This window comes from Chelon labrosus (assembly GCF_963514085.1).
Source record: "Chelon labrosus genome assembly, chromosome: 19".
In the NCBI taxonomy this organism is placed as follows: Eukaryota; Metazoa; Chordata; class Actinopteri; order Mugiliformes; family Mugilidae; genus Chelon; species Chelon labrosus.
Window position 1 is genome coordinate 20,103,863 of NC_140352.1, and position 15,349 is coordinate 20,119,211.

The 15,349-nt window shown below is 40.8% G+C and overlaps 1 protein-coding gene across 3 annotated transcripts in view; it reads right to left on the reverse strand.

Annotated features, from left to right (window-relative positions):
- LOC311504185 (myosin phosphatase Rho interacting protein) overlaps nt 1-15,349 on the reverse strand; it is a 44,552-nt gene that overhangs the window by 22,277 nt on the left and 6,926 nt on the right. For all 3 annotated transcript variants that reach the window (XM_084567188.1, XM_084567190.1, XM_084567189.1), the window contains exon 4: nt 1,134-1,285. In XM_084567188.1, coding sequence (XP_084423314.1) covers nt 1,134-1,285 — 152 coding nt within the window. The remainder of the gene's footprint in view (nt 1-1,133; nt 1,286-15,349) is intronic.

Below are 15,349 nucleotides of genomic sequence, written 5' to 3' on the forward strand. Positions count from 1 at the left end.
TAACATTTTTTTTTCTGCATTGAAAAAGAAAAACACATCAATGCCTAATCTCTTAAGTAGCAAAACAAAAAAAATCTCATTTGCACTTTTTTTTTTTTAATTTTGAGAAGAATTCTCACATATAAATTCACTGATGACTCAAACTAATTATTTAGTAAGTTTAGAAAGAAAAACATGGTCAGTCTATAATAATGAAATGTCACCCTGCTTCTCAGTGTATTCAGTGTAATAGGCCTTGCTTCTACAGCTATTAGAACATTTAAGTCAGTGACTACAGTGCAGAACACGCAAGCATTGTCTTGATATTTTTCTAATCCACCCACTTTGTAAAGAGTGAAAGCCTTTGCTGTGGAGTCTCGCACCATAAACTGTCACAGATGCAAACATGTGACGCAGTTATAAATGAATGACTGCCCACACAGCACCGTTTTCATACTGTAATAATGAATCAAAAGAAATTTAACACAACCAGGATAAAACATACAATCTCTTGTCAGTTAACGACAACCATTCGAGGGCTAAGTTGGTAGTGTGATGGTCAAGAAGCAACACATGGAAGACAGATGAGAGGAGAGTGGGAGGTGATAGAGCAGGTAGCAAAATGAAGAGTGGGTGTTGTGAGTCACACTCCACCAAGAATAGCCATAATATGCAGTGTACAGCCAGGGAGGGAGAGAGCTGTGCAGGAATATGCTGCAAATGTGCAGCATCATAGAAGAGAAGCAAGAGATTAGAGAATTATGAAGATTAAACTTTGTGTATTTAGATCTGTTTTGTGGTTTATAGAAAGTCGTGAACACAGAGAGAGGGCTAGAGGAGCAAGGAGAGGAAACCGATCAAGAATGTGCACTGTCACTGCAGTGTGAATTACAACTCTCTAAAAGGCACAGCCCGAAGGAGACAGCAGGGGGCAGAGCAGTTCTGGCTGCCACAGCAGTTGCACACAACTATTCCTCTTTGTCACCATCATCCCTTCCAACTCAATCCAAAAAACAACACAAACGATACCCCACACCTAAAGTCAATCTTTGTAATATGTATACACAGAGCTAAATGCAAGATTTATATGTGTAAATCTTATGATAACACATCATTATAGTATATATGTTACATAGGAGATCATTATGTCTTACCCGTTGATGATTTCTTTACACTCAGCCCGTATGAAGTGCTCTTTCTCAGGGGTCAGGATGCACAGCGAGTTCTTCTGACCCGTCCTGGACTCACCATCGATGACGTCGGTGCACTGGTTCATGTTGATTGTACCCTGGGGTAGAGTGCTCGGCTGGAGGATCACATCAGAAGACACACACAGAGAAAGTGTTAAGTGGGGAAGTGAACAGACGTGCCTACAAGTCCCCCCCACATGGTCTGCTTTTTTCCTAATCCACCCGGGCATCAGTTGCAGTGCCAAGCTTGGCGCACCAAGCACTGATGTAACAGTCTGTGCAAAAGCAATGTTCTTGTTCGGATTCACTTTGATATATCTCTGACTTTTGATATGTGTTGCAGCATTTAAAATGTACAAGCTCCACTTAAAATAAAGGACTGTTGTAGACATAGTCATTTTAGAGAAGGAAATTAGCAGCTGACAACCTGACAACTATGATGGACTCAGCAGGAACATGTACTTAATGAGTAGCTGACAAGCTATCTATAATCAGCACAGTAATAACAATGTCTTCTGGTAGTTATGACTGAAGTAGACTATTTTTAAAAAAGGGTCTATGTAGGAGCAGATGCATAAAAAGACATTGCATCATTTATCAAATGAACTAGACTGTTTTGCTTAAAAAGGAGTCACATTGCATTCTTTTTGGATACAGTGTGTGTGTGTACATCACAATGTTGACTGTCCCAACCCTATCTCACACCCATGTTGTATAATGTACTACTAGGAAAAGAATGAAAGGACTGCCTGTTCTTTTTATAAACAGTGCGAGTTCATGAGTTCAGTATGCAGTTTTTAGTTTAATCTGTCTGATGCCTAGTTGCAACGTGCAAAGCCTGCTACACACTCTTGACGTGGATGCCAGCTGTCAGGAAAAAAATAACACAACCACAGGACTTCCTGAATAACACTACTTTGTGTACAATGACTTAGGCAGGTTTATGTGAGTACACAGTGGCTTTGAATGCGAGCACGGCTCATTTACGCTGAATGGGGGGGTCAAAGTGAACTTGGAACAGATAAAATAATCTAGTTGTAGTCTGTTGCGTTGCATTGCTCCAAGTGAACCTGCTGTGTTCTTTATACAGCTGTTGTAACATGATGGCTTTCTAACTGCATTAGTAAATAAAACACATGCAGATGCATTCTTACAAAGACCTAAAGAAAGCAAATAATTGCACCACAAACGTTACATGTTCAGAAAACTGACTTTCACCAAGTCTGACCTCCAAATGACTTGCAAAACCCTTGATAATCTAACACAGACTGAGGGATTTCTATTTGTTCAATGAAGTAACCAAGTACTGCATAACTAACCACACTGAAAACAGATAGATGTTTGAACAGCTTTTTTTTTTTTCTTTCATACTTTCACTGCACCAAATATACATATAGAATGATAGGCATCAAAATACCACAGTAGTTCTAAGCTTTAAACACCAAGCCACAGATGATAAATTACAGCCCTCAGCAAATCGGCATATATTAGGAGATAGAGCTGGAAACAAAATTAAAAGGTTAGCTAGTGACCAAATAAATCTGACTCAAGGACCTAATTTGCACAGCAATAACCATAGCCTGTCAGCAACGGAGCAATTTAAGCCCATGAATGCCCTCTAATGTGGACAGAGAAGTCAATAGTTAACAGTTTGTGGCAATCCCACCCTTAGATGAGAGTCCATGTTTACTCCGTCGCTGTTAAGTGACACTTTCGTTCTCATCTCCTCTACACTGAAACAAAGACCAGTGTAGAAATTTGGCACAGCAAACTGGAAGTAGGTTGTTCCAACTAGGCTAAAAGTAAGACAAAAATCTGACACATGCTTCCCTTGTACAGTAGAAAATACAAGCAGCCCACAAGCATTGTTTGATTCAACTTCTTAAATCTGTGGCTTTCAAAATGGACCAATACTGAAGGGCTCTTGACACTAAGGTGAGAGGCCAGGGCAACAGCCGGGCTTGACACACAGAACGACAAATAGACTGTAGGACAGCTGGGCGAGGACCTAGGCCTGCTTCAGACTGGGCAGAGAGACCGGCGTCAGCTTGACCTGAGAGCCCTGTCACTCTCAGGCAGGGAGAGAGGGAGAGTTTAAAGACAGAGAGACGAAAAGGTAGAGGGTGTGAGGAGGAAGATAAAGTCTAGAGCTGGTGGTCAAGGAGCCCACAGCAGTGGAGCAGAAAAAAAAAGGGGTTGTGTGGACTGTGACTTTAGACAGCGCGGCCATCTGTCTGTGTAAACAAATCCAGAGTCCACCGCACATGTGGGCTTGTCCTTGAGCTGGAGTCAGAAGAGGATAAACAGCAAAATATTTCAAATTCTGGGAACAGTTGTACAAGCAGCTTAAGCCCCCAGTTTATAATCACTGCATTTGATTCTGTGGGACAGAAAATAAATCAGAGACTGACAACAGCTTTGATTAAAAACCTATTTTCATAAAGCTGCTCACCTCTGACAGATTTGAGAGCTTATTTGAAGCAGGTGGTGGCAGAGTGGGAGTACGGTATATGTTTTGCACCCTTGAAACGCCAGCAATGTGTCAGCTGAGCACCGATACATGTCCTTACTTTGGGCCACCATGGCCCTAGCCCCCAGACCCAGGCCCCCCAAACCCATACCTCTCTGTCACCTAACCTAGACCCAGTCCACTCTCCCTGGGCTACCGCTCTCCACAATGGGTCCTTTGTGAAGCAGCACCAGTTCACACAATGTGGGATTGTCAGCCGCCGCAGTCCACAGAGCCACTCCTCCCGTTAACCCTCAACAAGGAAATAACTAAGAGACAAGAGGCCCAAACAAGTGTCTTTTGTGATCAGAGCATGGAAATTATGAAGCCAGCATAAACTTATTCTTGTCTCTGAAGTTGTTCAGACAATAGCATGAATACTGTCTCGATGGGAGTCACTGAATAGAGCCTCAGAGGAACACAAATCAGAGCAAGATTTGGTTTCTTTCCATTCTAGTCTGAGATAACTGAATGAGCAGCCACATGTGTTATTTTAACCCCAACCTCACTAACCATGTCTTAATACCGTTTATTGGAATGACGCACAGGAGGTGCAACCGATTATGAACATCGGAAAAAATAGTGAATAGGTTGTATATAAGCAAAGTTTTAATTCCATATTGCATAAAAATGCAGGTATGCTGCATAGTTGAGTCTTCTACTTAGCACACAACATTTGAACAGATGTATAGATTTTGTGTAGCAGCTTCAGGAATCAACACTTTGTTTACAATGGTAATTAGTGAGTTCCATGTATGCATGCATGTCCCTTGGCTTCCTTCACTCTTGGCCACTTTGCAGCTTAGAAAAACATCCCCTTCTTCCTCATGACACAGTGAAAGAAATATTTGCTTATTTTGGCAGCTGGCAAATGATTCGATTTTAGGTTGTGAAGCAAATTCTCTTCCTCTGCCATCAACATTTTTGTGTTTGACAGACGCATTTCTAGTCATGGAAAGTAAGAGTTCAGTTAATGTGGCTCACTTGAGAGCGTGGAATGAAATTGCATTTTACTATGTGACTGAGTCACAAATTGCAGTGTTTTTTTTTTTTTTTTTTTACAATGCATTCACACGTGGTTAGTTTCCCATGAGTAAGAATACACCTAAAATATTGCTCAATAACCAAGTTAGTTGCAAACACCTGTTTGTTAGTTAGAAACATCTGTTATCTCGTATTGGCTGCCAGTTTGTCTGCCAGCCTGTGTGGTGACAAATTTAAATGTTATGATTTCATTTGTCAAGTTACATTACTCTTTTTTTAAAACATGTACCAGCAAGACTCTCTCAGATTGTTTTGAAGTTATTCACTGAACATTTATTTGGCTTTGATCGTTAAAGATGCTGAAGCCAAAAGGAAAGCTGATGAACTGGCACCGCTTCATCCTGACTCATGAACATAGCCTAGAATCTGTTTTCTTCAGGGTCTGTCCTCTGCTCATTACCAATAGCAGCAATAAGGTAATAAATCTTTCCATAGCAACTAAGGATAACAGAGGTAAACACACATTTTCGATACCAGTGAGCATGCCAACAACCAGCTGCAGGGAAATATCCTCAGGTGCCAGATGGATAGAGTCACCTTTGGTTTTGCTGTAAAGACCTATCAAACCGCTGGTCTCTCCTTCCCAAATCCACAATAATCACACAAACATAGATATACATAGCAATCAGTCCAGGAAATGGAGCTGACAGACTCATGGACAAGATTACAATCATCACAGTCCCAGAGTCCTCACGCTCCTATAATTTTACCCCTATATTGAGATGACTTTAAGCCAGTACAATAGCACAGCTTCAGCTTTGACACCATCCCTAACCTCTGTCTGTACTTTAGATAAACATATAGCACTATAAAAATCAGTCTAAGCCATATGGTGGATATCTGACATCCCGCCGCAGGGCCAGGTACAGTCCTGCAAGCATTCTCAGATACACCTCACCCCACTGGTATGTATGCTCGATGGTTACAAAGCAACAGTGCTACAGCGATGGCTAACAAAAAGAGCAATGCTGAGCACTACGCTGAGCGAACACAAGAGGAACAAAAAATCAAAACATAACACATTTCACACATATTTGTACCAGGTATTTCAGAGAGGCTTGTGGGTGGCAGCAGTACTTCTCTTCTTATGGAGAATGGTGAGAGGATGTGGGTGGTTTAATGGTGTGTTAGAAGGCCAGCAGCCGGCAAATGCAGAGGAGGAGGAAGAGGAGGGTGAGTTAGATGATGAAGCCAGTTTTATCTGCTAGTACAGCAAGATTCTTTTCAAACGGAGGATAGGATTGTGTTTGGTCAATCAGGTGTAACTGTACCCCAGATATGTGACCAAGATTGTTGGCTGCCCACTATAAGGAAGAATAATTAAGTATTTTATTCTATGATACAGCATTGGTGTTGATGGTAATGGTATTAATGAAGTGTTAATGCAATACAAGAAAAGGCAGACAGGGCATGAGAAATCTGTCAGCGTATGTCTGGGTGGTGAGTAGATGGGCTGGCTGCAGAAACAGGTGCTACAGTCGAGTTGTGTCATGTTGCCTGGACTGCTCAGAGTCAGACTGTCTAAGAAGAGGTGTGCGTGTCTGTGTGGTTTTGTAGCTTTTTTTCCCTTTCTTTTCTATCCAGCTCCCTGTAATATTTGTCAAAGCTACCACTTCTGTCTCTGCACCTGAAAATGAAACCACTTGTATGTTTACTTGCTCTGCTTATCAGTTCAGTTTATAACCTTCACTCTAGATAGTACAGTCACTGCTAATTTCTGCATGTGTAGCAGTGTATTTGATTCTTTCTGCTATGCAACCAACCACTAAATAAAGTCAATCCGAAAAATTCAGTAAGGACATTAACTGCAATGTAAACGTTTTATTAAATACTCCTTTCAGACAAGCAGAATTAGAAGTAGGAGTATATGCAAATGCATGTCACACCGATACCACAGTGAAATACCACATAAAACACACTGATTTACACCAACGACAAGTACAAGCTGCTACTTTTACAAGTCCTATAATGATTGCTGGAAAGCCTGTGCATTGAACTGAATTTAATTTGCAACACTACTATTAAAAATTGTTGGTATCAGAGTATGTTAATATTCTCATTCACTGACTTCTAAAGCACTAAACCGTAAAGCTCCAGCTCTGATCAGCTTTTGGCTTTCACTGGAAATTAACTGTTCTTATAAAATCACAAGGTGCCTTGAAACAGCAGTGTCTCAACTGCTGCAGCATCCCATACGGCGCTCTGACACAGCAATTTGGAAAGTAGGCCAAGGTGAATAGGCACCCATTCTATGCTTTGTCTCTAATAAAGTTAGGGTTTCGAACAAAAGCAATCCTTATCGGAGTAGGGGCACATAAAAATCTGCAAAACAGTTGAAAAGAAACTAGTTTCAGCACCTCAGTCGACACCATGCGAAGAAATTACATAACACATGTAAAGGAGGCTTCAAATAACCCTTTGATAATAACAGCAAAGTCTGCCAAAGCCTCACTTAGTGAACGCAAATTAGCCCATCAGGCCAAAGGGAAAATGGAGGAGGGATAGGAAAGTGTTCCTTTGAGAACTCTGTTAATACCGCCACAGAGCTGAAGAACAGCTTTCTACAGGCCAAGGTGTGATGGTTGATCAGTTAATCTGACAGCTGATAACTATTCCAAAAGGAAGATTGATCAGGTAACAAAACTTCACAGATAAATTTGTTAAAACATTCCTATATGTGCTCTGTTTTTTTTAAAATGGACCCAACTAGACAAAATGAACTCCCTAAACACTAAAGTACAGTATTTAATTAATGAAACTATGGTAAACCAAAGTGCATCTTAACAATTATGAATTAAACAAAGCCAAAAACGATTTGGACTGCTACTGCCAATATTTGTAAATCCAGGAAAATTTGGGTCTTTTCTAATTAAGGTATGCAGATGAATTTCTATATTTGAGATATTCTGCTTATTAAAATGTATATTAGCTGAGCAAAATAAGTTGCATTGACAAACCGGTTGTTTTTACTTGGTTCTAACTCTTCTGTTTCAGATTTCATTATTTTTGTCTGGTTATGATAAAAAGCAAGCAATTATTTTACTGCAATACTTTGATATGTAATTAAATTAAATAAGTGGTCTGTTTTCAATTTAGTAGTTAAAATTTAAAAAGACAACAGTTAATTTAAGCAGATGGGGATTTTTTTGTTGTTGTTGCTTTTTCGTTAAAGCTGAGGGAAAGCACAGAGGAGAGAGCACTAAGCTGATTAGGGTGCTGAGGCTGGAGGCAGGCCAGGCCATAGCTGCTGGAAAAGGGAATTTTGGGCCAGGTCCTGGGAAAGCTGGAGTGGGTTATTTAAGAGAGAGTGGCTCACCCAACAACAATTAGCAACAAGCCAAAATACTTAAGTTGCAGGTAATGCAACATTTATAAGCAAGGGCAACTCATTAAATGAGGCCCAACAATTTTATAAAAGGATTGACTTGAAGATATTTTCACCTGTGAACCTACAAATCCCTACCATCACATGGATACAGTATGTTTTACCGTCACTACCGCAAAACCCAGCTCCAATGCTGCATTTTCTTTCTAAAGATATCTTGGCTGCAGAGGCCTGACCTTAACAGGTGGCTGGATTGGCTGGTCGTCAAGCCGAGGTAAAAGGTTAAAGGTCATCTAATACAACTGCACCTGTTCCAACCCTGAAAGACACTCAACTGCAGCTGTGTCTAATGTGTCTAGGCTATGATGGGCAACAGCTTGTTAGACATCCAATCTCAGGACTGGTTGCAACTGGACTTCATCCAAATGAGACGTCTGAATGTAATTATGCACATAATCAACTCAGCCATCCCTCTCTACAACCTACAAACTACACAGAGTTACTGTTTAAGGCAGGATTCCAGTTACGTTGAAATTTGTTATAGTAAAGAGCCATGTATCCAAAATGCATCTAGCCTAAATATAACTGGTAGAGCAAATATACTGGGGCAACAGTGGTGTGTGTGTGTGTGGGTGGTTCATGCACAAAAGCTGCATTTTCACTTTCAAAAATGGAAATTCCTCCCAGTGTTCCTACACCACCACCATTTCACATGCAGACACCTTTCCACCTACCCCGCTGTTTTATTAGCTTCTGTCTCAGCTGTCTAACCCCTCACCCTGATACTTTAAATGAAACCTTTTGTCAGTATCTTGGTCCAGTGTTTAGAACAAACTGAGCGAGCAGTCAGGGCCTGTTTGGCTTTATAGACAAGGGCGGGTTTGGTGGGGGGAAGAAGTTACACAATACTGGTGGTTGCGCTCTCCAACACAAATGATTTATTGGCCAGACAGGACCGGAATGGAAGAAGGAGATACAAGAGAGTGGCAGGATGAGTGAGAGGTAAAAAGACGGCAAAGTGAATTGGCCGAAGTAATAGAAAAGTGAAAGTGAGGACCTTGCAAGTGAGAGTGGATACTGGTTCAGCCAAAGCCTTCGGGAGCGAGCCTTTCTCTGGTTAATGAATGGTTGGAAATCATTAAAAAGAACGAGAAAATGTAGGAGGGTACACAGAGAAGGATGGTAAAAAGACATTCTGAAAAAGCCTTTAAAAGGACTTCTCACCATGGCACAGCAGTGGACCACAGTCAAGAATTTAGATCAACCCCACATGGCGATCATATTCACCAAGTTCACCATCAACCGGATTACCACATGAAAAGAAAACTCATACCACATAAGAAATTATTATTCCTTTGCTATAAGCAATAAAGTACTATTTTGGTCAAGGTGCTGATAGACCAAGTACTGTGTGTTAAATGATCCTGTCCACAGGCTTACGCAGCAGTGAACACCAAAATAATTATAGACCTTAGGGCTGAACAGGAGGACTGTCTCCACTAGCTCTACATTATTTGAAGCACAAAGTTTAAGTAACATCTCAGTGAGTGTTTACATTGTTATGGGAAAACATTGGCCTACTTTTTCCAATAATTTGTCAATTCGTATCCAGATAAATATACTTCAATACATTCTGCTTTTAATATGTCTCCTCTGTGTTTTATTAGCCCAGCTATCCTCCTCCACAACTTTTCTGCTTATCCAGTCAAAGAGGGCGATCATACTCAGTCTTTCTCTGTGTTTGAGCGAATATGGGGGGCAACAATGCTTTTTTTACAGACTGTAATTTGAATTTAACAAGAGTAATTTGAAAGCCATTATTTTTAGACTCATTAAGCTCTTTGGCACACATTCACAAACGGGGAAGTGGGGGTAAGGGAGGGGGAGGCCAGAGAGAAAACTTGGAAATGTATCTCTAAGACTTTAGAAGAAGAAAACCTCAATTAATTTTAGTTGTAAATCAGCTGGGATCATGTTTCTTGTTGGTTGTTCATGTGTATCTAATGTTCCTGCTAACGTAATGGCTTTGACTTTTTCTTCGAAAGATAAAGACAGTAAAAAAGACCAATGGTGGCGACATGTACAATAGTGTTTCACACCCAGGCTAACCTCAGGAGTTTTATGTTTAGAGAACATACTTGGTGCTGAGCCAGGCAGTTACCGTACTTCTGACTAAAGAAGTGGACTTATCTTAACAATGAGAAAGTAGAAGAGATAAGATTTTCATCTTAGCCACATCCGGGACAATGTGGTCACTAAGACAGAGGCAAAAACTAAGGAGCACAGATAAGAATACTCTTGGAGACAGCCTAGGAATTTATCAAGTGATAATACATCCTTGCCCAAATTTCATTGAGATATTTCAGTGTGCTCAGTTTAGTCTATACTCTCCTGTAATAGTAAACTTGTGTCCATGTCAACACACAGTTGGAATAGTGGACACATGTATCAGGTCAATCTGCGGACAGTAAGGACTCTGGTGAGTGATCAATGTGATTGGGTGATAAAGTACTTCTGCCTAAGCAGTAACATACGCAGCCTGCGAACCAGCTGGATTCTTTTGAGACTTCATGATCACAACTCACTATTCATAATCCATCTCGTCAGACTTTAAGCTATGAGTTTGTGGTCAAACCACAGTGGCTCAACCAATCAGCGCTCTCTAAGGCAAGCATGTTTTGTGTGTGTTGACAGTCTATAGTGACGCCAGCAAGGACTGACCGTTTATTCAAAAAAAAACACAATGCAGTGTAGCCTTAAAGCACATGGTTTCCTGATAAACACAGCAAGAAATTATCCATTGAGGTGCTAACCTCATAGAGTAGCTAGCAACACTAGCTTTCAAAGCTCCTCAGCCTGCATCTTGAGGAGTGATAGACAAATGGTTTGTCCAATAACTTACCAAGTATTATTTGAAAGTGCGATAATTTTTCCATCACAGCATCCATGGGCAACTTTCCCTTAAAGCAATTTCCCTTGTGGATTAAAGTCTATCTAAGTCTAAGTCTAAGACAGTTGGTGACAAACATTCACTTCTCTAGACGTTATAGACTAGTTTGTTATGTGCCATGCCAGGCCAATCGCTATTTATGGGCTTGAACTGAAATGACTTGGCATGGATAAGATAAGGAGCACCAGAAATAAATGACACTTAGTTAGGAAAGATAATACATATAAAACAATTAAATACAGTATTGTATCTTAAATTACAAGGTTACAAATGATAAACCACTATGTCTTGGTGGCAACACTCCCACTCCAAGCAGCTGGGTGTGCCATATTATTTTTACAACTTGTAGTCTTGTGAAATTACTTGACCACACTCGATCTTGTGCTCATGAGGTGTCCCTCACTGGACAGAGGTTCAGTTAGAGAATTGTCTAAAAAGCACCCCTCAACAAGGATTTTTGAGTATTTTTTTCCCCAGTTTATCCAAATTTAGAGTATTTGGTTCCCCATGCACCACAGTCCCAGTCACTGCCAAACTGATTATGAGTTAATTAGAGCAAGAATTTTGTTTGGTTGACCAAGACATGCAGAAGAATTTCACAGAATCTGCATTCATGGGTGGGGTAGACTACACTTTTAAGTACTACCTGTTGGTTATGACCCTTGTTGCTGAAGCTGTCAGTTTTCTTACTTCCTAGCCTACCTTAATGCTGGAGATACCCTTTTGTTTGTTTGCATTGGGGTTAAGGCTGAGTGAAATTGAAAATGAGGGTTTGTTATATACAGGGATACTACAGCTTTGGTATGTGGGGTTTCTATTGCATTGAATGGCAGTTACATTGTTGTAGACCCTGATTATTACATGCAGAATGACTGTTCCCATGGTTTTGTAGCTCTGTGCAATGGGTACAGTGACCCCACTGTAATCCATGAATGTTTACATTCCAGTAGATCAGTTCCTACTGGAACCATGGGGAAGGAAGGGCAGGGGTTAAAGAAGACTCTCACGCACCATATCTCTACAAAGCCAACACACATCTAACCCCAGACCCACACTTAGCAAACAATCCATAATGATCTTCAATGGGAGGCTCACACAGCCTTATACGCAAAGGCTCTGACCAACAACTCATTTATTTTTTACCCTTTTAATTAAGTATTTCCAATCTGCCTTTTAAATATAAACCATCCATAGTTCCATCCTGTATTGCAACACAAACTCATAAGTACACCAAGTTAAGTCGTCCTTCTTCTCTACTCAGTTTTTCATGGGTTGCTCTGAGTGGATGACTGGAGGCCCCCAGTAAGTAGTCCTAATTTGATGGGGTGGGGTGGTCAACCTCCACTTATTCCCAACACAGAGTGCCTGGAGGCAACAACACAACACAGAGGCCTTGCCCACTCATCTGTCCCCTAGAAAGCTCTCATTCCCAAACCAGTCAAGACAAAAGCACTTCAAAATTGGTTAAAAAAAATAGCCCTCGATTTCACATTTCACAGGTGTAGAGAAGGGAGAGCGTTTACACGTGTTTCAGCATGTCAAAAGGTCTTATAAGTCTGAAGGCAAACACAGGCTAGGGTTGTATATCCTCATGTCTGAAAGATTCAGGAGAAAGGCAGCAGGATTGTGTGTCTCAAGTTAAAAGAATGCACGAATGTGTGGGAAATGGAAGGAAGTTTGTCAAACCTCTCTCAGTTCTTGGACAGTGCTATGGGGCAGAGGTCCACTATTTGAATTCCAGTAAACACAGGAAATTAATTGAGCTAAGATGAAATGAGAATGACTTCAACGGCTGAAACGTCATGAGAACATCATGTTCTCATTGGAAAAACAGGGAATATGGCTGTGATACAGATAGTCAATTGCAGTCAGTGCAGTTTAAATGCAAAGAGTCCAATCCAAGTGTCTCTGAATGGACCTTTTGTGTACAGGAACTCAATAGGTTGCCTCACTTTATTAGCAGGTATACTGTGCTTGTTCAGTCTGGGCTAAAATATATTAACTCAACAGCATGAGAACACAAACTCCACCATCATTTCCCTGAAAAGTCTCCAAGCTAGGAGAGGAAATATTATACACAACCCACCTTCAACATTGATAGATAAATACAAAATCCTTGTGATTCAGTGTGAGCTCAGAAACCACAACAGAGATTGCGGCATTGCAGAGAAGACAATTTAGATCACGATGAGTCGTGTATGTCGGTAAGAATAGTTTAGACTTGGGTCAGAGCATGGTCAATAGGAGCTTGGTGTTGTGTGCTGGTATTTAGGGCTGCACAGTGACTCAGTAATTAGTGTGTGGGTGTTGATCTATTTAACTTCAATTGATGTCATCAAAGTAGCTTCACACCTACATAACTGTGCTCACCATGTAGTGATAATGGATTTGGGGTGTATGCTTGTGATTAAGAGTGATTTATTAGCAGTAATGGATTATTCATAACTATGCTTTCATTGTAAAATCACATATTACAACAAACTATTCTGTTTTTGTAAGCTTAGAATGAGCCCCTTACTATCTATGTAGGGAGTACTTCTTCACTCTAGTCTGCCATGTTGCTCTGGAGACAGAATCTTTCCTTTTTTCTTTACATTGAAATGTCTCCTACATGTCCGATAAGGAATGATTGGGTGCAACCTGCAACCTCACTGCTGATGCAACTAAATCCCACACACTGGTTCATTCACATAATGTTGAGATCTGCCATTTTTCCTTACATACGTCCAAGTCATTACTGGATTTATTAATCTGTATTATTAAAACCACATTCTCTCAACAGTGACAAGTTAACGGAGTTTCGCTGACAACGAATAGTTCAAACCTCAAAACACCTGTTCCTGACAAGGCTTCTCCAGTCGAGCACCATCTTTTCCAAGTGCATTCACTCACTAACATGCTTACTCACACCCACAGAAACATATGCAGCTCAGCATAAACCGTGCCTTTGTTCTGCCTTGCACATTTGTTTTGATGCTGCGTCTGATGTTTTTTGTCTACAGCTACTGTAGATAGGTTTGTTCACCATATGACTAAGCCTAGAGACAATCTCAGCCCACACATTTGTGCTTTGCCTCCAGAGTGTTCTGTCCTATATCGCTACAGTTAGTGTAGAGACAGCTAGAGCTCTCCACAAAATGGACAATCTGCTCCATGCTACACATACCATAGTCAACTGGACAAAGGGACAAAACATGTTGCCATGGCAACACTGCTCTGACATAACTGTGTTCCTCTGGGAAAATCTAGCTTGTACATTCAGCGAATAGAGCAATACTAAACTAGAAGTGGACCTTGTGGACCTTCCATATTTATATTGCTCATAATCAGCAATCTGACTTCGACACAACACATTCCAACTCCATTCTTTGGAGGACTATGCCAAGAACAATCCACTAAAAATGCAGTAACTCATTAGCCTTGCATGGCAGCACATGTTCTATGCAGGCCAGCATTTACAGCTATTCACCCTCTCCATCCTTCCCATCAGTGACTGAACACATTTCACTTTGGCTTACTCTTAGTGCAGCTACATTTTCATCATTTCACCACTTGTTTTATGCACATACCAGCTCTTCAAAGCCACCACCACTCCTAGCATAGGGTGGCAGCAGTGGTGTGTCATGTTGGGTGTTCACCGTAGGTGGGCAACCCCAAATCAATAATTCCCAAGTACTGTGATGTCTCCCAGGTTTTTGCTAAGCCATTCCTTTCCCCCAGAGCCATGCCACATCCTGTAGGTTGGAACCACAGCCCATCTGGGTTTGGTTAAGCCAAGACAGAAGAGCCATAAAACTAGGCTAAGAGGAAAACCGAGGGGCACCTCCTCATCTACAATCCTAACTAGTGCTCTCAGATGGGGGTTCTGATGTGGTCTGGAGGAAATTTATACTAGCAAAAGATGGCAACCTTTAGGTTTGACTTGATGTTATTCACAATACAGCTTTGAACTGGTCTTAATGATGATTGAGGCTACTTAAAGAGTTCTGCTCTGAACACCTAATTGTAATATGAATACTAACTAATTAAAAAAACAATATTAATTCCAGATATATATGCCAATTAACCAAGTTTGTGCAGCTGTTTATTCAACGCAAAACAATTATTCTAATGTGTCTTGTGAGACAAGTGAGGCTCTATATTTAGTGTCACTTGATATTTCCAGCTTCAGACCCTTTCTACCCCCTCTCCTTTTGATCCTTCATTCAGAAAGGAGATGAAAAGATGAAGAGTGACATCCAGAGAGAACGATGAAAGGAAGGAGGACATTCGCCTCGTTCTTTTGTCTCTCACTGTAAACACATCATCCGTCTTTCAGTGCCATCAGCCTCCACCAGCTACTCTCAGTTTTA